This window comes from Lissotriton helveticus, chromosome 8 (assembly GCF_964261635.1).
Source record: "Lissotriton helveticus chromosome 8, aLisHel1.1, whole genome shotgun sequence".
NCBI classification, from domain to species: Eukaryota; Metazoa; Chordata; class Amphibia; order Caudata; family Salamandridae; genus Lissotriton; species Lissotriton helveticus.
In genome coordinates this window covers 971,442,877-971,465,264 of record NC_136069.1, presented here as the reverse complement: position 1 = coordinate 971,465,264, position 22,388 = coordinate 971,442,877, and the positions used below count along the sequence as shown (strand labels likewise).

The 22,388-nt window shown below is 41.9% G+C and overlaps 1 protein-coding gene across 1 annotated transcript in view; it reads left to right on the top strand.

Moving 5' to 3' along the window:
• Nucleotides 1–21,992, top strand: part of LOC144771837 (zona pellucida-like domain-containing protein 1) — a 558,912-nt gene extending 536,920 nt beyond the window's left edge. Inside the window, exon 11 of the mRNA XM_078656105.1 lies at nucleotides 21,629–21,992. Coding sequence (XP_078512231.1) covers nucleotides 21,629–21,792 — 164 coding nt within the window. The 3' untranslated portion in view covers nucleotides 21,793–21,992. The remainder of the gene's footprint in view (nucleotides 1–21,628) is intronic.
• The last annotated feature ends 396 nt before the right edge of the window (nucleotides 21,993–22,388 follow it).

Genomic DNA, 22,388 nt, shown 5'->3' with positions numbered 1-22,388 from the left:
CTGTATTATTGTGTATCTTGAACTCTAATCTCATAAAGAGATTAGTAGTGAGTGTTTAGAAATAAATACATATATTTTATATATACCTTGTGTGGTTCTCCTTTCATTTGGTGATTCAAGAGGTTGTAATTTGGTAAACCAAGCTGCTTTAAGACCTGAAGGTTGCTCTCCATAGCTACCACTAGGATAGCTTTCATTAAAGGTTGTCTTTAAACCTATCATCAATAAGGGTTGTTTGGTCTGGTGCAAGGTGCCCACTATAACTAGTGGACAGCATATGCCAGGCTAACTATCACAATCTGACTATATGGAACTCAATCATGTCATTGTAAAGGATTGTTGTGGTTCGGAAAATGCTCTAAAAATTCCATGGCTAAAATTCATTAAGCAATTTATGTCTGACATCGGCCACCACAAATACTAGGACCATCCGGAAAATCACTAAACCTGGAATGTTTCACTTTATTTGAGGAACAGAAGTTGCCTTCTGAATTGGTTAAACCTACTGTCTTTGATAAACAAATGATTTTGACTACCTTTTCTATGCAGCCCTACCTAGTTAACGTTGTCAATGCCCAGATAGATTTGTTTTGACTTGTATTAGGCTTAATGTTTTTCACTGATTGACTAGCTTTCCCAGTACCAATAACTGATCATGTGAAGTAATGCATTTTCTCTGTGACAAAGTTTCAAAACAATTGACCATTCATATATTGTTCTTTTGTACATTTTATGCAGATTTGAGAAATTCTTTTAAGCCAATAATAAAATCTCAACATTTTAAGCAATGTAGACCGACTTTTTTACACTTACAATTACTTCCAAGTCTGTATACATGTGTGGTTTTAGCATTATTTTTATGGGCTTCCATTTCTCGAAGGAAGTCGTTATCGTGTGATCAGATTAGTGCTGCATTATCTTAAATTGTATCTGTATTTTTATCTCTGTGTTTTGATCTATTTTTATAAATGTTATTGTATTAAACTTTATTATGTATGCTTTTATGATACTATCAAACAAACAAGCACTTTAGCACTCGATAACAGTGGTAAATTGTGCAGAGTGTCAAGGCCAACAAAAATGAGCTCTGCAATATATACGTGGAGTGAAGGCAAAAAGTTTTGGGGAAAACCAACCTAAGGCAAACAGGTCTAACACTCAGGGCTTATCCAGGGCCTATCCAGGGCCAACCATTAGGACGATCTGGGAATCAGGTTCAATGAGGCTTTGTGATGGGCTAAGCAGTCAATAATAAGTGAAGCCACCTTGAGCCAGTATGCCAATGCCTTCCTTAGATTTTCCACTATGTGGAGCCGATCATTAATTACTCCTGCCATGCAAGTCTACCAAATGAAAGCTTCACCTGCAAGCTCATATTGGACTGAATTTTGGAGGTTCAAAACTGCAAGGATATTAGGAAAGGCTGAAAATAGATGTTTATGTAGTCTACTTAATCTAGGACCCAGGACCCAAAAGGCCGCATTCATTACGGGCCTGGATATGAAGACCATTGACTACACGCTAGCATTCAAATAATTTCTGTACTGGTTTAGCTATGTTGCAAGTATCCATCAGCTCTTAGCTTGTGAGGAATTCCTGACTAAGCCAAAGGCAATAACCCCCGCAACTTATCAAGGGCAAATATTGAACCTAAATGAAGCAAAGCAGGCAGACAAACTCATGACACGATTCCTGGATTTTATACTCTCTGCCCACTTTGAGCAGTATATGGACTGACTATTTACAAAACTGAAAGGGTCATTGTACATAAGGTTTAGGTGAAGGACCTATATCGCAAATTGGTCCATGAAAACGTACATTTCATCCACCTGTAATTGCAAGCAAGGAGGTGATAAAACTACACTGCACTTTATGCTACTTTGCACTACGTCTTTGCAAGTAAGGAGGTTATATTTATAAGCTCGTTTTTATTAGATATAACATGACATTGTAAAGTTGCACTATCTTGCTGTCTCTAAATTGATTCTGATACATTGTTTATCTTGGTGTCCTCTTACATCTATGCCTCCCGTAAACTACTAGAATAGGCTCTCCTGATGTGCGCCCTTTTATATAATCCAAGTGTCTTTGTAATCTTGGTCACGGAAGTCACAAATGGCACTTTTAGGGATTACTCTAGCTCCAGTAGAGGGAATCGAATAAGCTGACCTGGCATCGAAGATCTCACCGATCTAACTGAGAAGGGACAATAACTTAAAATATTTTTTAGCATTTGATAAAATGCGCTTTGTTAGCCTATTTGCACATTCGCACTCCGACAATAGCAGATGAGACAAGATAACTTTGAGAGAGTAACTGAGTAGCCTCGAAGGGACGTTAATTATAATGCTTGATAGAAGCACTTTATATTTGCACATTTGCGCATCTCACCTTCTGTCAGCAGTACAGGTGAAATGAGCGATTAGTAATAGGAATAGCTCCTGAAAGCAAAGTACACCCATTATTGTGAGGGCAATATTCATAAAGCGTTTTCAATCTCTGACAGGCGATTACCATGTTAACTTCTTTGCACAGCAGTCTTTTATAGTACGAGAATTCAATACCAATTTACTCAGTCTGTCACTTAATTGCATTTTTTTAACTGAAGGCGTTTAAAGCAATACTGTAAATTCTTGGCCTCATCTGTAGCCTCACAAAGAAAGTAAAACGCTTTCATTAGGTTTCACCTCTACAACACTTGTGCTTTGCTTGAGAAATCTATTGTTTTTAATATAAACGTAAAAGGTACTTACATCCAGCCTCCTCTCTTTCCTGGCTGTTTATTGTTTTTTGTGCGTGCCACTTACTTTTCCTCCATTTCTTTTGGCTGTAGCATATTTTCCTGCATTTACCCATGCTTGTTCCTCATCTGCCTCGCATATCAGTTTCCCACCACCAGAGCACTTTTAACATCTGCTTTGGCAGAACTATATTTTCATAAAGTTTTACCTTTTACTGTTGCACCCTATTGATATAACAATTTATCACCCAGAGAGATTTAGTGATTTGCATAGAATCACAGGAGGTTGCGCGGTGCCGCCAAGGCTCGAACTGATATCCCCAGGTCTCAAGGCAACAGCTCTGGGGTCCACATCCTTTCCCCTCTTGTGTTATCCCTCAGGGACCTCTTTCTTTCTCCCAGACGAGGATTAATGAAAAAAGCTCTGTATTCACTATGTAGGCAAAACAGATGCATTACCAATGTTTGTTTTTTAAATTAGCCTTTATGCTAGTTTCGTGTTGGTTTAACATGCTGGTTACCGTTGTTGGCCAACTGTTATGAATGGCATATTTACACGAGGCAGAGATGAAACAACAACATTTATTTTTAGTGTGTATTTTATGCTAACTTTGTATTAATTTAATAGCATGGTTGAAAATGAAATATTTTACATTGTGGCTTGCGTTTGTAAAGCTGAAACAATAAAGGGAAGATCTTCATGGGCTAAGAGATAATGGTCTCCTCCAGCACTGATGTTCCGTTTGTTTGCAATGGCAATATGTTTGTATACGCCCAAATATTAGAGGCTATAGAGATGCATTTAGCCTTGTAGCTCTTCAAAAAAGCCTCTATGGGCCTGTACTTAAGCATACTAGCAAAATCAAAACAAGCATTTACAATGCAACGGTCTTGCCTTTGCAAAACTTAGAGCTATTGGCATTGTAAATTGCAACATTTTTATTTATGTGTGGGTTTTGAAAACAGATAAATAAATGGCATTGTCATTTACAATGCCAATAGCTTAATCTCTCGCAAATGCGAGACCTATTGCATTTGCACCCACACACACACAGAGAGCCATACACACACAGAGAGCCACACACACACACACACACACACACAGCTACACTAACACACAGAGCAACACACACACACCGAGCCACACAGAGCCACACACACACACACACACAGAGCCACACACACACACAGAGCCACACACACACACAGAGCCACACACACACACACAAAGCCACACCCACAGAGCCACACAGAGCCCTCTCCTGTTGCATTATTCCAGTGGCCCTGGCTATATGTTTGGAAAATAATATATTACCATGCAGTTGTCATCTCTTTTTAATATGCAACTAATTAGCTAATAATTTACCAGATCTATTAGTATTAAAACATCAAACTTCCTTATTTGATCATTTAAATCCAGCTCTTCTAAGCAGAGAATGGTGTTCACAATGTAAATTTCGCAATTTGAACTTCTAGCTAACAGATATCTCCAACCTGTAAATCATAAGCGAGCAGTAGCTAGCAACCCATTGAGCCACTGGCCTTGTTTTAATAATTAGATCAGGGGTCTCCAACCAATTTCCTGTAATGAGTTACTTCTATTTTTCATTTTTTTTAAAAATATAGCGCCAACTCGACCTGAAGGTATTAAAGCGCTTTATATGAACACCTGTTACATTACACAGAGACAATTTTTTGTAGGCACTCGAGATGCGTGCTGGCTGTGTCACCACACGCGTATACATATAAAACTAAATACAGGCACTCTGTGCAAGTGCAACAGGGCAGTTGTGCCTCGTAAAAATACATACAAGCAGATAGGAGCCTAGGCACAGGCGTGGAGTACATCAGTGGTCTTGTCATGAAGTGCGTGGCTAAGCCCTTTAAGAGATGCACACGTATGACGTAAGCATGCACACGTATGAGATGTGCTCCAGAGCGCGTCTATAGAGACCTAGGTTTTAGAGTTTTACCTTGGGCTGCCCTGTGCTGGGGCTCTCTGGTGGGACGCCCCTGCTGCCACCAGATCCGTGCAGGGCAGGATGCATCGGGCCACCTGCTGGGCTAGCCTGTTCTTGGGGCGGTGGCGAAGCCAAGATTTGGATGTAGGCGGCCGGGCTAAAGCCGGTGGCCAGCAATAGCAGGGTGGGAGGGCTCTTCACTCGGCTCACTAGCCGCCGGGCGGGGTCCCCAGGTCCATGCCCTTCCGCATCTCGCTGCGCCACCGCCGGCTGCCCTCCGTCGCTTTTTCGGGCAAAAGGAGCACTCCCTGATTAGAAATGGGGTCAGCTGTGAGAAGCTGTGAGTCAGGGGGGTTGAGGAGGCCGCGTCCCTATGGGTTTTGGAGTCTGCGGAGGGCGGATGACAGCGGATTGCGGGAGCGGCCTCTGTTCTGCGCCGTGGCAGGAAAATGGCTCTCTATGAAGCAGAAAATGAATGGAGGGACCGATTCCAGCCCGTGGCACCAAAGCTGCTCACGCAAAATTCAGAACTCCCGCCTAAAATAAAATAAAATTCCCGAACTAAATTTGCATAAAGTGATGCCAGTCTCCGCGTTGCCCTACGCAATTGGTCAGAATCTGCCGGCCTATCCGGAAGAGAGTGTAGACTACCATGCGGCGTACTATACCGCGTCGCTTCAGCTGTTGCCCGGGCAACGAGGTGACTGCCTCGAGGTTGCTCCTACTACGAATAGGACACATTTGATTACTTCCGCGATTTGGCGGGCACACTAGTTTAGTGCAAATGATTTCATTGTAAGAGGTGCTACACTAAAAAGCTAACACCAACTTACCAAGCTAGGAGTGTTTCAATGCCAATGTTTTTTTTCCCTTAACTTAAATATCCACACTGGATCGACAACTAGTATGTTTTAAAAGATCATTTATTTTCTTTCGCAATTATAAAACCGCCTTTTGTCTTTGAGCCCCGACACTTTCAGACTGGGCGCCCGGACTTCCTGCTGACTTCAAAGGTACCTTATCTTCTTTATGGGGCCATCGGGACCCATAAAGAAGATAAGAAACCTTTTACTTCAGCAGTAAGTCAAGGAACCCAATCTGAAAAGGACGGGGCTTAAAGAGAAAGAAGAACGTCACTAGGACCTCTTCTCCAATGGCTGGCCACCGTTTAGGAGGCCAGCCAATGGAGAAGATGGGCAGGGCTTATCCTCGCTAGTGATGTTCTCTCTATCTCAATAAATCTCGCCAGTGAGACTGCGCATGTGTGCAGCCTACGCTAGCCGAGACCTAAACAGAGGAGAAGGACCAGGAAAAACAGTGTCTTCTTGATGTTATTAGTGACACCCAGGTGTTCAAGGAGTCACACAGCATCCATAGGTAAGGGAAGGAGTTAACTCTGCTAATTATACTCTCCTTTACTTTGAACACTCCGGATTTAGTTGTTCTATGGCCTCTCAGCATTACATATGATTTAAAAAAATTGGTACCAAGAACCAAAGGGCCCAATTCACAAAGGGCCTCCACACTCATGGCGGAGGCCCCAAAGTCGTAGCGGGGGGGCCCGCACTCAAGGCAGGACCTCTGCAACAAGAAGCAGCAATGCAGAAGTCCAGCCACAAGTGCGGGGTCCAGCCACAAGTGCAGTCACCCCCACCCTTGTCTCCAGGGCCTTCGCCACACGTGCCCTTTGTGATTCAGGCCCAAAGAATCCATGAATGCAGCAAATGATTCTGATAATCAGGCCTAACACCACACTGGCGAGAAGGGCGAGATTATCAGCATAGAGTACTGATGTAATCAGGTGGCATCCCACATTGAGCATGTCCTGTCCTCCCATGACTGGGGCTTTCTAGATGGTTTATATACAAGGTAAATAAAAAGGGTGCAAAGGTACACCCTTGTTGTACTCTTGATGTACTTTGAAAGACTCAGAACATTCTCCAGTGAAACCGTACCTAATTGAGGCAGACACGTTTGTATGGAGGTCACTTAAAGCAAAAACAATTTAAGGGTCAGCTCTCAAAGAGATCATGATTCTCCACAGTTTATCTCTATTCACCCTTATCAAAGGCTGAGCTAATGTCCAAAAAACTGTATGCCTTGCTTGGCCACTGAGTTTTATTAATGATCATATAAAGATTTAAACATTGATCAATAGTCCCCAATCCGGATCTAAAACCACACTGAAGAGATGAGATTATATGGTTTTCCCCAACCCATGTCATCAACATGTTTAGAACTCTATGCCCAAACATCTTTGCCACAAAATCAATTTAGAAAATTGGCCTGCAGCAAGAATCATCTTTATTTTATTTTTTGAAATACATGCACAAATGCAGGCTCTTACCATGACTTAGGGATGCTGTGCATGGTCGCAGATTTGATTATAAATGCGACTAGTGCGGCACAAATTATAACATGATTTATACAGATCTGTGTAAATATTACAGTATTGGTACAATACCGATCTGCAATATATATCCTACTTACTCTGTTCACTTGTTTAGTCTGTTCACTTGCAAAACAAATGTTTTGTCTGGGAGATAAAACAAGGAACCAGGTCTAATGTGAGAACACTTTGAGCCTGATGTCTTTATCCAGGAATGGATTTCTAATGTCCATGTGGTTAGGGTGTGAATGCTGTGTGGACAATCCATGATCACGTATAACTGTGTGTCCTTTGCATATTAGGGAAAAGAGACACTATGTTTCTACAGCAGTTTATCTAATCTTAGAATTCAAGAGAAGGAGTGCCAGGATTGAGCCTTGTCAAATAACAAGAAAAGGTGCCAATGCTGATAACATTTCTTCGCATTTATAATTCATCTTCCATATCCAGAAAATTAATTCAAGAAAGGGTATTGCTATTTATTCGCAATTTTATTTTTTCAAAAGTTTTAGCAGTTCATTACAAAAAAAAATTACATTTTTTTTTCATAAAATAGAGAAACATTAAAGAAGAGAAAACAATTGTAGACACATTACATTAAACTCAATCATGTCATAGTCAAACAACATTCACCACATTCATACCCAAAACAAACATACCATATAAAACGAAAAAATAAATGGATCTGCACAAATTTATACAAAAGTTAAACAAAGTTGTTTGAAAAAGTACATTCCTTTAGAATTTTGATATTTCCACCATTCAAATACAAAATATAATAGGTAATGTACAAAAATTCTGTGGAGTATAAGAATAGTGAAAACTCCTCTGCAGACCAGTGGAAGGTTGGCCTACGCGTTTCGAATACCCTTCTAGTCGTCAGGGATTCTCATCAGGGCCTCTACACACTGTATTAGTGGAAAGAGAAAAAATAAAAGGGTATTTACAAACAACAAGGGATTAATGATTACATCAGAACTATGAACACACATCAGGGGTCTACACAATGCACCAGTCAGAAACAATGCATTTCAACTATGAAGAAATTATTCGGAACAAGGTTGGAAAACCAACTCAGCTAGCTTTACAATTCCTCACTAGGCAGGGGGTACCTCTTATGCACTGCATTTTCCAAAAATACTTACCACCCAACGGACTAAGAATTGGTCCTAAGTGGGTGAGAACAGACTGTACTTCTTTAAACAGGGCACAGCCTAAAAGTAAGTGAAAACAGAGGCAAGGTTTCAGGGTTCAAAACAGTACAACTTTTAGATTCTTTAAAAAAGGAAAGATTACCAGAAACATTGGATTCTTACCACTATCACAGGGGTAAGCGCCAGTCAGCAGAACTTTTTAAATGGTACGCACGGCAGTACAAAGACCTATGTGCAAAATAAAAACGAATTATAACTCAGGGGAGGATTCAAAACGTTGTGAGTTAAAAGAACCACAAGTGGCACTAAGAGCCTTTACTAGTTCTCCACTCTCACGGGACGAATAATACCTTAATTCAAATGATTCCAACCGCCAAATACACAGGAGAGGGGCACTGGCGTGTGGAGCAGGAAAGCTCGCTGTGATTATACACGAAGTGAACCCGGACAGTCGAAGTTACTCTCAGGCTGATTGTAAATCCTAAAAGGTGAAAGAAATGCAGCATGTAAAAGCATTCAACTTAAAACGCTCGGGTTTAGACAAGAGTTGGAACTAGAGTCGGCGAAATAGTCGCACCTTTCAACCAGCTAACAATTATGTGGTCAGGACGCTTCTTCGCGGCCACCGTCAGCACATACGGGTTGGATCTGACGTGCTGGAAGGAATGAGAAAAAGACGGTACAACAGAGGTACCGGGAGTATAATTAGCGTTGGCGATGCTTGACCGCAACACGAATGGAACGAGGTCAAGCACAGGGGCTTACCGGTCTGTTTTAAGTCCAGCGGTGTATCGCGGCGAGGAGAAGTCGGTTGGCGTCTACCTGCGCACTGATTTTTCACGCATGCGCGTGACAGAGCCGGAGGTGAGAGTCCTCTATAACGGGGACGGTACCACAGTGCCTCGCCCACAAAGGGGCGGTTCTTGGGAAATCTGACTGTTGGAAGTAAAATAGACTCGAAGCCTCCAGTTAACAAAAGGGAGGTGGTGCACAATGTTTACAAAAAGGAAATGATCATTTAAACGAACAGAACACACAGAACACGAGGCCCAGGGCTGGCTTAATGTCATATAGAAAAGAATTAAAGAATTCATAATTGAAATGCCTGGGGGAATTAACTAGCATGATGACATCATATTCCTACATAATGTTAATGCAAAGATGGCATTAACACCAATCATAGTTTAAATATTTCGGACAGTTCATTCAAGCCCGACACGACAGTGTCAAACTTGACAATTAACATTGCCTCCCTCTTGGATAGTTTGAGGCTCAGATCGCCTCCTCGTGGATCCTTTTCTATCCTGGAGATAATTGTCCACTTGAATTCATTTAGCCCATGTTGCATCCTAGTCCAGTGATTTACCAACGGCGCATTCTCGACGTTTCTTTTCAACCTAGACTTATGTTGCGATATGCGTTGGCGTACTTCCTGCTCAGTCTTGCCAATGTACAAGCGGTCACATGGGATTTGATGCCATAAACTACAAATTTAGATTTGCAGTTACTAAATACCTCGTGTTTCCATGAGATACCCTTATATTGGAAAACTTCACCCTGTATCGTACTTTCGCAACAAAGGCATGTTCCACATTTATGGTGACCAAGAATTGGGGCCAATCCCATCATTTGACGAAGTGATGGTTGGACTTGTGTGGGCATTGTAGCTCTCACCACAAAATTTGCAATACTGTTCTCTTTTTTGAAGGCAAATAATGGAGGATCTCTTAGACTGTCGTCTAGATTTTTTACCAGATGCCAATTATTCCCAATAATACGTTTCAACTGATTGGCATTGGGGCAAAACGTAGTGAGGCACACCTGACGTTTTTGATCAGGTTTCTTTTTTCGCTCCAACAAAGTTTCGCGGGGGGTCCACCTAGCTCTTTTCATACAGTCCTTAACCAGTTTTTTGGGGTACCCTCTATCACAGAGTTTAGAGACAAGGTTTTCAGCATGGCGATAGAAGTCGCCCTCGTTTGTGCAGTTTCTGCGTACACGCAAAAACTGCCCATACGGCAAGTTTTCTCTTAAACTTCTCGGATGATTACTTTGGAACAATAGCGCCTTATTGCGATCTGTCGATTTGACAAACAGAGTCGTTGCCAATTTGCCACTGCTTGAAAATACCTCCACATCTAAAAATGAAATTCTATTTTCAGAGTGGGAAAGACTGAATTGTATGTCAGGAGTTCTGGCATTTAGCCATTGGTGGAACAAAATCAAATTCTCGATACCTCCAGTCCACACCATGAAGACATCGTCTATGAAACGATACCATTTTCCGATGTACTGTCCGAAGGGGTTGTTGTTGTGTATATACTTGTCTTCGTACAGCGACATAAACAGGACTGCCAGCTCAGGGGCAAAATGGCACCCCATTGCCACCCCCTTAACCTGGTAATAGAATTCCTTGTTGAAGCAGAAGTAGTTTTTCTTTAATGCAAATGACGCTAAGTCTAACAGGAACTTAGTAGGAACGCGCAATGGTCTGGGTCGTGAATCTAAAAAGAAGGATAGCACTGCCACTGCCTCTTCTTGGGGGATCTGTGTATATAACGACGCCACATCAAGAGTGACCAATAGATCAGTCCCTTCACAGAACGTTATCGTTTCCAACTTGTTTATAAAGTCGGTTGTGTCTTGTAGGTATGAAACAACTTGGTTCATAAATTGTTTAAGGAAACAGTCCACATACTTGGCGGTAGGCTCCAGGAGAGAACCACATCCTGCCACGATGGGTCTCCCCGGGGGTTTATTCTGATCCTTATGCACTTTAGGTAGTGCAAAAACATGGGGATCTTAGGGTGTTTTATCTGCAAATACTCACGCTCTTTTTTACCAACGAAGCCTTGCTCAAACCCATCCTCAATGATCGCAAACAATTGACTTTGTAATTCATTAGTTGGATCTTTGTCAATTCTCCGATAACATCTGGGGTCATCCAATTGCTTTCTTATTTCATTAGTATAGTCTATGGCGTCCCATAGCACTATAGAACCACCTTTATCGGCTTGCTTGATCACCACATTGTGATCATTTTTTAGGGTGGCTAAAGCTGACATCTCTTCTCTCGTGGTGTTGAATTTAATAAATTTCTTCTCTTTTTCCATTTGTGAAATTGCAGACAACACACTCTTTTCAAAGATTACCAATTCTTTGGGAATCCTATTGCCAGGTGGGCAGAATGTAGATTTGATTCGTAGACCTGTTACCTCGGTGGTTAGAGGTACAGGATTTTCCAGAAAAAACATGGTTAGCCTTAATTTTCTGCAGAATTCTATGAATTCTGTCTTCATACGGACAAAATCAGTTCTTTTTGAAGGAACGAATGATAACCCCTTCGACAATATACCCTCCTCTGCCTTGGTTAATACTCTTTGTGAGAGATTAAAAATAGGGGATGGTTTTAATTTTTGTACTGTTGTCGGCGGGTCTTCATTTCCCATGGGATCGTATATCTGACTCGGCCTCTCGGTCTCGTTTGGCCTCTCCCTAAAAAAGAATTCTGGGGGGTCCCCTCTGTTGTTGATTGGAATTCCAATTTCTATTCCTATTGGACTGATTGGTATTTCCACTAGTGTCGCTATCGTTACCTGAGGATGAGGAGGGTTCGCCAAAGGAAATGAATTGTTTTCTTGACCTACCTTGATTGTCTGGTAGGTATCTTCTGGATTCTGATTTTGTGTAAAATTCAGGCTGTAAATATGGATATACGTTCTCTAAGGAAAAGCTTTTCCTGTCCTTCTCAAACTGATTAGTTTTTTGTGTAACTGTATAGTCCTTAAACTCTTGGATTTCTTTTTCCACTTTCTCCAATAATGATTTAGCGTCTAATATTGTGGAGTTGGTACTAATCTCAGCTTCTAATTGAGCTATTTCATCTAATTCTATTTTTGAAAGTCTAACTGCAGTCTCAACTGTCAGGACCATTAGGTCCCTACTACATTTAGTTTCGATGAAAGAGAAACCTTTTTTAAAAATAGGATCTTCGGTAAAAATTACCGGAATATTTTTAATCTGAAGGCCACCTGGTATGGTACCTTCTCGCAGATGTTGTAATAAGAAGTGACCATGCAGGTCTGTTCTAATTTGTTTCTTTTTGAGACGCAACAGTCTCTCTGACTCGTTTTGGGATGTGGCTGATACACTTAGGGAGACAGAACTGAAAACCCGTGGATCACTGAGTAGACTCCTGATGTGCTCTTCACTATAGGCAAACGTGTCCTTGTCTGCCATTACTAGAAAACAAAAGATAAATAAAATAATGCACAGGGTTATTACAACAACAACAAAATGAAAAAGAAAAAGGAAATGAAATCACAGGATAGTCAGCAAGATCAACCCAGGATTCTGCGTTGTTACAAGAGGGGTATTAAATACTCACAATCTCCAATTAAAATGGAGTAACACAATAACCTCGCGGGCAGCCGCCCGCTACAATAATAGGAAAACAAACTAAGGGTTGGCTCTAATCAGCAAGGCTGAGCCTGTATATCAAAAAACAAGAAAAGGTGCCAATGCTGATAACATTTCTTCGCATTTATAATTCATCTTCCATATCCAGAAAATTAATTCAAGAAAGGGTATTGCTATTTATTCGCAATTTTATTTTTTCAAAAGTTTTGGCAGTTCATTACAAAAAATATTTTTACTTTTTTTTTCATAAAATAGAGAAACATTAAAGAAGAGAAAACAATTGTAGACACATTACATTAAACTCAATCATGTCATAGTCAAACAACATTCACCACATTCATACCCAAAACAAACATACCATATAAAACGAAAAACTAAATGGATCTGCACAAATTTATACAAAAGTTAAACAAAGTTGTTTGAAAAAGTACATTCCTTTAGAATTTTGATATTTCCACCATTCAAATACAAAATATAATAGGTAATGTAAAAAAATTATGTGGAGTATAAGAATAGTGAAAACTCCTCTGCAGACCAGTGGAAGGTTGGCCTACGCGTTTCGAATACCCTTCTAGTCGTCAGGGATTCTCATCAGGGCCTCTACACACTGTATTAGTGGAAAGAGAAACCATAAAAGGGTATTTACAAACAACAAGGGATTAATGATTACATCAGAACTATGAACACACATCAGGGGTCTACACAATGCACCAGTCAGAAACAATGCATTTCAACTATGAAGAAATTATTCGGAACAAGGTTGGAAAACCAACTCAGCTAGCTTTACAATTCCTCACTAGGCAGGGGGTACCTCTTATGCACTGCATTTTCCAAAAATACTTACCACCCAACGGACTAAGAATTGGTCCTAAGTGGCACATCAAATGGTAAACGGATATGTTTTGATGATGAGTTGCTCTCAGATGAGATAGGATGATGTCAATCATGCTGAACATGGAAAATATGCAGAGTTAATGTTTCTGTTATAATATACACTTGGTATGCCCCGCCACCCCCTTCCCCTGCACCGCTTGGTATATGCCCACCTTGTGTGCTATGAACATTCCACAGCTAACTCCAGCGGACTGAAACCTGTGATGGTGAAAGGAACGAATAGTCCATCACCCCCAATACGTTGTCTAGTGCCAGCTGATACTTTAAATTTTAATACAGAATGTCTAAGTGAGTACTCCTTACCTCACATTTTACTGCTACCAATCATGCTGCCCTTGCGCTCCCTGCTGCCCTTGGTTCGGTGTCCTTCTTTCTCGGGGATTCACCATCTGTGGGAGCATTTCCTCCTTGTTCATACATGCCTCACTGCTGTGACCACAGCTCACTATTCCATTGCTGTTACTGCCATCTCATTTGGAACCGGTCTCCAACTTGCCTTTTATCTGGAGTGCCTGCCTGTGTTTGTAATGCCTGAGTTTCTGCAAACAGTTTCCATTTGGTGGCTGTGGCTCCATTGGGTCTCTCTCTCACATCTCGGTCTGCATTCTGTAGTGGGACCAATCCTCCCAGTATGCCAGCAGTGTGCCCCTGTTGTGGCGTGGCAGTGAGTCTCCACCTGGTGCGACTGTCTGCCGAGGTATAACTTCCTTCAGAGTTGTCAGGCGTGGGAGCAAGTCTCCTCTGAGAAGGTCATTGGCCTTCACTGTATATGTCGTGGCGTGGCGTGAGAGCAAGTCTCCACCTAATATCATTTGCCACAGAGTTCACGACTGGTGCCCCATAGGAAGTGCCTACATTGCCTTTACTGTCTCAGCCTTTGCGTGGGAGAGATTCTCTGCCTAGGAACTTTCACCACAGTATTCACTGTCGGCTACCTTTGACGCACCGTCCTTCCTCCTGTGGCATCTCCTTCCTGAGGCGGGGTAGCGCAGAGACGGCCTCAGGAGGTGTTCTTTGGTGAGCGGGCGTGCACAGTCCTGTCATGCTGTTCTTCACTGCAGAGGGCTTCCCCGTCAATTTCCCTTCAAATTCTTCATGTTCTATCACTGGGTCACTGCCCACACCACGCTGACAGACACAGCTGATTCTTGCAGTTCATTTTTAGGGCCTTGTCACACGTTTTTTGCTTAAAGTGCATACATTCATCTTTTTCTCTCCTTCGTCATCTAGCCCCCATTCAGTTAATACACAGCCTCCATACTGCCTGCCTCATGCTGACCGGCACAGCTCCACTGGTATCCTTTCACTGAGGGAGAGCCGAACTCCGAGGTGTCAAATCTCCATCTTTTTGGTACAGTTTTTCTTTACAGTTCTGCTGCCTACTTCACGCTGACGGGCACATCTGGTGCTTGCACTATATATCACTGTCTGGGAGCCAGACTCAGCAGTGATCTACCTTTGCTCATTTGGCCTGTTTTTTTCTGTACTCACCTATCTCCTCTTTGTTTCCCCCCCCTGGCCAAGTACTCGCTTTGGACATAGCAGGTATTTATCCGGCCTTCTGCATTAAACTTTTACGTGGACCTTTTTGGTGATTCTTCTCAAATCCCCCTACATCAGACTTGTTTTCCTGTGAAACCAGAAGTAATATGGCCACAACAAATATGTCTCAATCACCCCCTTTCCTCAATGAAGTTGGTGAACCCCTTTTCCCATGAGAACAATGGTTTGGACTAATGGAATCATACCTAATTACCATTAGAGGGGAGAAGTTTTCATCCTTACGCAAACTACATACTCTACTTCATAACTTAGGGATTGAAGGCCGCAAAACATATGATAATATTTCGGCATCACCAGGAGAGGTTGATGATAGCGACGACGAGGAGAATATGTACCGTAGTCGCAGTTAGCAAGCTACAAAAACATTATGGAAAAACAATTAATGTGGTATTAGAAAGAAATAAGTTATATTCTAGAATTCGGGGCAGGAGCGAGAAAGTCTAATCCTTTGTAGCGGCAAAAGGTGTGACCAATACCTGCAAATTCGAAGCATTACCGGATTCCCTCATTAGAGATCAGTTGGTCAGATGCACCAACAACCCAAAAATTCAAGAGAGACTCTTTTTTTTATTTTTTATTTTTTTATTAAGAAATTAGGCTCTGTGACAATAACATACCATACAGCATTTGATTGCGGGTGGACATATATGCAACGGATGGATGCAGAAATTACAACACAAATGCCACGGCCTGCATAGTCAATCACAAAAAAGCATATAATATCATTCAGGAGCAGAAGTAGTTTGAGTATCCAACACCTCCCCCCTATACAGTCTCCACGCCTCCCAGATCTTTTCCCACTTCCTTGGACATCCTCTGCTCTTATAGATCACCTTCTGCGTCCTCTGGCACCAATCAAGGTCATTCTCCCTCTCTTCCACTGTGGGTACTACGTCGCTACCCCACAGTCTAGCTATGTTTCTTTTGGCCACCATGCTCGCCAATGCTAACCAGACCTTATCCCAGTTGGGCCATGTAATATCACTTGTGACCCCAAGGATATGCCAACGGGCCTCCAGAGGAACCTCCGCACCAACCACCTCAGTCATGATATCCACCAGGCTGGATCAATATGTCCGGATCCGAGCACAATCCAACAAAATATGGAAGAAGGTGCCCACTTCTCCAAAGCCTCGCAGACAAAACTGTGAGTCTACGTACCCAATACGGTATTGTGTTGTGCGTGGGGTGTAGGAGCGATGCGGGATGCGTAGTTGGATAAGTCTAAACCGGGCGCATATCGCCATTTTCCGGGCGCTCAGCAAAGCTTCATTCCAATCATCCTCCTCCAACAGCCCAACCTCAGACTCCTATTTCTCTCGTAGAGGCCTCGGGGGGCCAGGGAGATTATTAATAGGCTTCTTATACGTGAAGGAAAAGGCCATGTCTACCAATGGGTCTAACAACAACCGATCCTCCAGTGGGGAGTACTCTGGCAATTGATCCCCTTGATGAATGTGGCGAAGGAGAGCATGTCTGAACTGTTGGTAATGGAGAAACTCCCCCGTCCCCAGCTGGAATTCCTCCTGCATGGCAGCAAAGTCTAACACGTCCCCACAAGAGAGACTCTTAGGGGCCAAATCAGATCTCAAACAAGCAAAAGAGACAGCAGTTGGGATCGAACATACTGCCGATTGCATGGTGGCAATGAAAGAGGATGAGGACAAACATGCTGATGTCAATGTGATAAACAAGATGTGGGTAAAGAGAGCAAAAGTAGGATAACAAATGCTCTTCCATTGGGCACCAAACTAAAAGTTACAGATGCGGCAGTCCTAGTCATCTAGCAAAAAATGCAGCATGCCAAGCCAGATCAGTCACATGTGGTAAAAGGGGTCATTTGGCCAGGGTCTGTAGAGATCAACGTTCCAAATTTGTGTTGTCCATCGAACACGATGCTCCCCAAGATACAAAATTGGTGTTCCAACTGCAAAACTCTGACAAAACCACTGATTTGCTCTCATGCACGATCACCTTGGATAAAAGATCGATGACCGTCTTTGCAGACTCTTTCTCCCCCTATACATTGGTGGAAGCTGAGATGTTTACTAAACTGTTTCCTTCATGGCAACAAGACATGCAGCTTCCTGATATTCATCCTGGCGGCTATAATGGTGTCCCCATACCCTTGATAGGAATGGTCACCATGAACATAGGATTCAAAGGGAGGAACACAGTAGGCAAAGCTTACATCACACAAAAAAGGATCTAATTTGTTGTGTTGGAAAACTCAACAAGAACTGTGTATCAAGTTAGATCCCAACAGTCCTGACCAAGTTCTTTTGGTGGATCCGTCAGTGGGGGGTACAGAGGTTTGCAATGATTTCCCTGATTTTTTTTTCAAAGGATTTGGGTCTGCTTAAAAACTACCAACACTCCATCAAGCTCAAATCCAATGCTAAACCAGTGGCTCACAAAGTCAGGCCAATACCACAGATGATGCAAACACTTCTTCAAGCCGAGCTAGACAGGCTTTTCTCACTGGGTGTCATGAACCCATGGATAGCTCTCAGTGGTAGGCCCCCATTGTTATGACCACCAAAGCGTCCAGCAAGGATATCAGATTGTATGTTGACATGCGTGATTTAAACGAGAACATCTGGGTGGACAGGCATCCCTTGCTGTGCATACATGAGGTCCTCTCCCTTATCAAAGGTGCAAGCTGTTTTAGTGTTCTTGCCTCTCTTCCGCATACCACCAGGTTGAACTTCACCCTGACTCCCACCACCTTACCTCGTTTGTAACCCCTCTTGAGGTGTTCCAGTACATTTGCATGCCCTTTGGGTTGGCTTCCGCAGCAGCTGCCTTCCAAAGTATTATGCAACATGTGCTCAAGGACTTCCCAAGTACCCTTTGTTTTCGGGACGATATTCTCATTTATGGGAAAGATTTGGAAGAACAGAATACCATACTGAGGAGTGTGATGGTTAAACTCGAGGCAGCAGGTCTGACCTTAAAGAAGGAAAAATTGTGGATTGGTGTTGGATCTGTTGAATACCTAGGACACACCATTTCTCAAGATGGAATCAAGCCCAAGGTAAATTTGGTTTTAGCTATCCAGAATCGTGCTGCCTCGACTTGTGTTGAAGACCTTAAATCATTCTTGGGTTTATCCGAGTGCTTTGCTAAGTTTGTTCGCAATTATGCCAGTATTGTGGAATCATTGAGAAACTTACTTAAAGCTAGGACCCCTTTTGTGTGAAACAAGGACTGTCAGGCTGCTTTTATCACAGTGAATGAGAGCCTTGTATCCGCCTCGTCGTTGGCCAAATTCGATACCAGAAAACCCAATGTTCTTTGTACTAATGCCAGTAACAAAGGGTTGGGGGCTGGTCTCACCCAATTTGTCAATGGCAAGGAGTAGGTTGTTGCCTTTGCTTCTTGTGCACTTAAAGGTGCGGAAGCAAATTACTCTGTTGTGGCGAAAGAGGTACTCGCATGTGCCTTGGCCATTAAACATTTCTGCGAGTTTTTATGGGGTATACTCTTCTCTGTGAAGACCGACCATAAGCCCCTCATGTATGCGTTCGCCACAAAAGGGTCAGTGAAAAACACAGAGGATTGCTAGATGGATCCTGGAACTGGAGGGGTACAATTTTACAGTCAAATATGTACTGGGGACCCAAAATGTTATAGCCGACTTTTTATCTCGCTCACCACCTGAGATTGATGATTGTGCTAACCTGGTTAAATTTGAGGAGGTCATACTTAAACTGTCATGTCTTAATAAAGAGGAATGGAGCAGTTGCTTAAGGTTGGATGAAGAAATGAAGGCCCTTAAAGAATATACAATTAATGGGTGGCCTAATGGGAAAAGTGAGGTCCCGTCACCATTGAATATATATTGGGATGTGAGACTGGAATTAAACATTCAAGAGGGAACTGTTTGTAGAGGCGAGAAAATAGTTCCACCTGTTAACTGAGACAAAGAATTGTAGATCCAACCCATATTGGCCACATAGGGCGTAGTCTCACCAAAAACAAAATAAGACTGGACTACCGGTGGCCAGGAATGGATACTATGGCAGAGCACAGGGTAAGGGACTGTCTGGAGTGTAGCCGCTCAGACAAAATACATCAGGTCTGGAAGCCCCTGTTGAAGTCCCTGATTGTCCGTGGTCAAAGCTAGTCCTTAACATCTTTGTCCCCGTCAACCTCAAAACTTTGAATGAATGATACATCTTGGTTATGGTGGACTATCACACTCGTTGTGTGGCTTTCAAGTGTGTGCACCAAACTAACATGGATGTACTCATCAATTTCTTGAGAGATGTGTTTTTTGATGAAGGCATCCCAGACATCCTTGTTGCAGATAACTGAGTACAATTTACATTGGAAAACATGACAGATTTCTCGTCTGAAATGGACTTTACTCATCACAAAATGGATCTATTTTGACCCCGTGCCAATGGGTTAGTGGAACGTATGAACCGTTTAGTCAAGGAATGTTTACAGTGAGCAGAGATATTGGGAATCCCAGATAAATATGTTTTACAGGATACCCTTTGGACCTATCGGTCAACCCCCAACATAGCTGCAAGGGTTTTCCCTTTTACCTCCTTGAAAGGTAGAGTCCCTAAAACCAGACTCTTTCCTTCAGGGCTGAAAAGAAAAGGTATATGTGTAGTGGATCGAGAGGAGATTAATCAATGAGTGGTTGATCACCAATCAAAGTATAAAAACTGGTATGATGTAATCGAACATGTTGAATCGTGCATGTTCAAAGAAGGGGATTGGGTTCGTGTGGACCTTCCTAAACCACCTACGAGGGAGGCTACCAGATTTTCCGAACCTATCAAGGTAACTAAAGTGGGCAGAAATGTGGTTCACCTTGCAAATGAGCAAACCTGGATCATGGACAAGATAGTCCCTCATAAGCATAACAATGTTCCTGATCAAGGGGGTGAGATGGGAAGTGTTGCTCCCAGGAGATCCCAAAGACCCAAAACCATGCCAGGGTGGATAAGATACTATTGCATTACCTAAAAGTTGTTCAGATGTGCCTTGTATTTCTTTTGCTCATCTAGTGTTATGTATTTTTCCTCCCAAAGAACCTACTCCATGCCAGGGTGGATAAGAGACTTTTGCACTACGTTTTGTTGCATTGTTACCGCCTTGCATTGTTCTATGCTCATCTATTGAATTGTACATTTCCCCTTCCTTTCCTTCCCTTACCTTCCCTATGTAAGGAGATGTGTTATAATATACACTTGGTATGCCCAGCCACCACTTTCCGCTGCACCTCTTGGTATATGTCCACCTTGTGTGTTATGAAAATTCAACAGCTGACTCCAGCTGACTGGAAACTGTGATGGTGAAAGGAACAAATAAATGTGAATCTTCACCTCGCAACGCTACGTCTTCTTATTGTAACAGTTTCCTTTGTTGAGGAGTTGAAGTGAGTCATCTCCAATCTTGAAAAAACTCGTTTCTGCACTCTTCCTGGATCTGAAACCTGTTTGAATGGGCCCAGGCCGTTGGGGTGTAGCCATAGTGGGGAGAGGATATCTTCCTTCTGTTTGGCTATGCATGTGGAGATGGGATCATAGGAATTATGAAAACGTTTATTCTCAGATACTGTTTTTTAATATTTGGTTGGGAAATAGGAGCAGAGTTGTACCTTTTGACCGGGATGTAACTGGTGGTGAAGGTCAGTGTTTCTTCAGTGGTATTAGATGGAGCGTCAGTTAATTACCTCGGCATTAGAACACTGTTGGGGAAGTAATTTGACAACTTCAATCATCTAATATATAGAAGGGAGAAGAAGATTGTTGCTTTAAAATGGCAAAGAATTATAGAGGTGTTTTCTTGCTCTCAGTAGCGTTTTTGTTTTTAATAAGGAAAACTTGACTTTGCATGCAAGATATTTGGGCATGCTTCTGAATTTGAATTTTAAGTATTCAGCTTATTACCTGTTGACCATTTTACATTTGGACAGCACTTTGTGCGACTGGTAGCCAGTGGAGTAAGCCTTTTGGATTCTTCGTCAATGTCCATAGTATTTTTAAGTTCAGTGTCTTTGCTACTTTCGTGAAATGTTTAATCATTTTGGGAAAATCCAAAATAGTTCTATAACAACAATTAATCTTTTAAAGGACCACGGCAGGTTTTTCAAGATAGAGAAATGTAAGTTGTAGCAGGCTGACCATAATAGCTGGAGTGGAGAGTTAAGATTGTCTAGTTCCGATGTCCAGAAGGGTGTGTCTGCATTTTTTTATTTTTACATATATTTTGTGTCTCCTGAAATGTAGCAGACTCTCAGAGCATTTTTACATCAAAGCAAGTTTATTGGTTGCTTTATTTTCTTACAAAAAAAACATTCTGAAGTGGATTGTGTAGTGTAGTGTGTGATAAAGTATACACGTCTTCTGTCTACATGGCAAACATAGGGTAAAAACTACCAGCCACATGTTTTGCGTAGATGGTTGTTAAAAACTAATTTGTTTTAAAATCATGCTATTAATCAAAAATGCTCTTTCTAAAATGCTGTCTTTCTTTACCTCTCTAGCGATAGCTGCAGTGAGCTCGCAAGAGGTTGTCAGCACAGCTGTTGGATTGGGAATCACAGTCGGATTTCTGGCTCTGCTCTGCGTCTTAGTTGGTGGTGTTGCTCTACTTATGCATCGAAAGCTTCACCAACGGAACTATCCTGAAAAAACTACTTTTCATTAAAGGAGAATTCATTGTTTTTGCCCCAGTAAACTAATACATATAATGGATGACAAACATTCATAATAGTAGCTAATCAACAATAAAGACTGCTACTTAGAAAGCTAAGAATGTATGCTCACGAATGAAGTATAGAACTGTATTTTGTCCATGTACAATTTCCAAAATAAAACATAGCATAATAAAGTTTCTACAAGAATCTGCATTAGATGTATAATTATTTCTTTTGAAGAACACTTGCCATTTATTAATACCTTTCAACAATATTTGAAATGTATGTATTTTTTTATTTAGTCATCAAATTTCTGAATACAGTCATTGACGCAGTGCTATCTCTAAAGCCTAATTGCCTGTCGCCGGAAATGTGCCCTTTTACAGCCCCCAAACTGATTTTTTTTGTTGTGCCTTTTTGCTAAACCTTATGTGTGTTGCATATAGAACCCTGTGCAGTTTACCCCTGATAACCAGTGGTAAAGTGCTAGTGTTCCTCCTTTCAATATTTTAAGATTGGTATACTCCTGATCGGCACATTGCATGTACTCCTAAGTCCCTATGTTATGATACAAAGTGTACCAAGGGGCCTGTAATATAAATTAAAC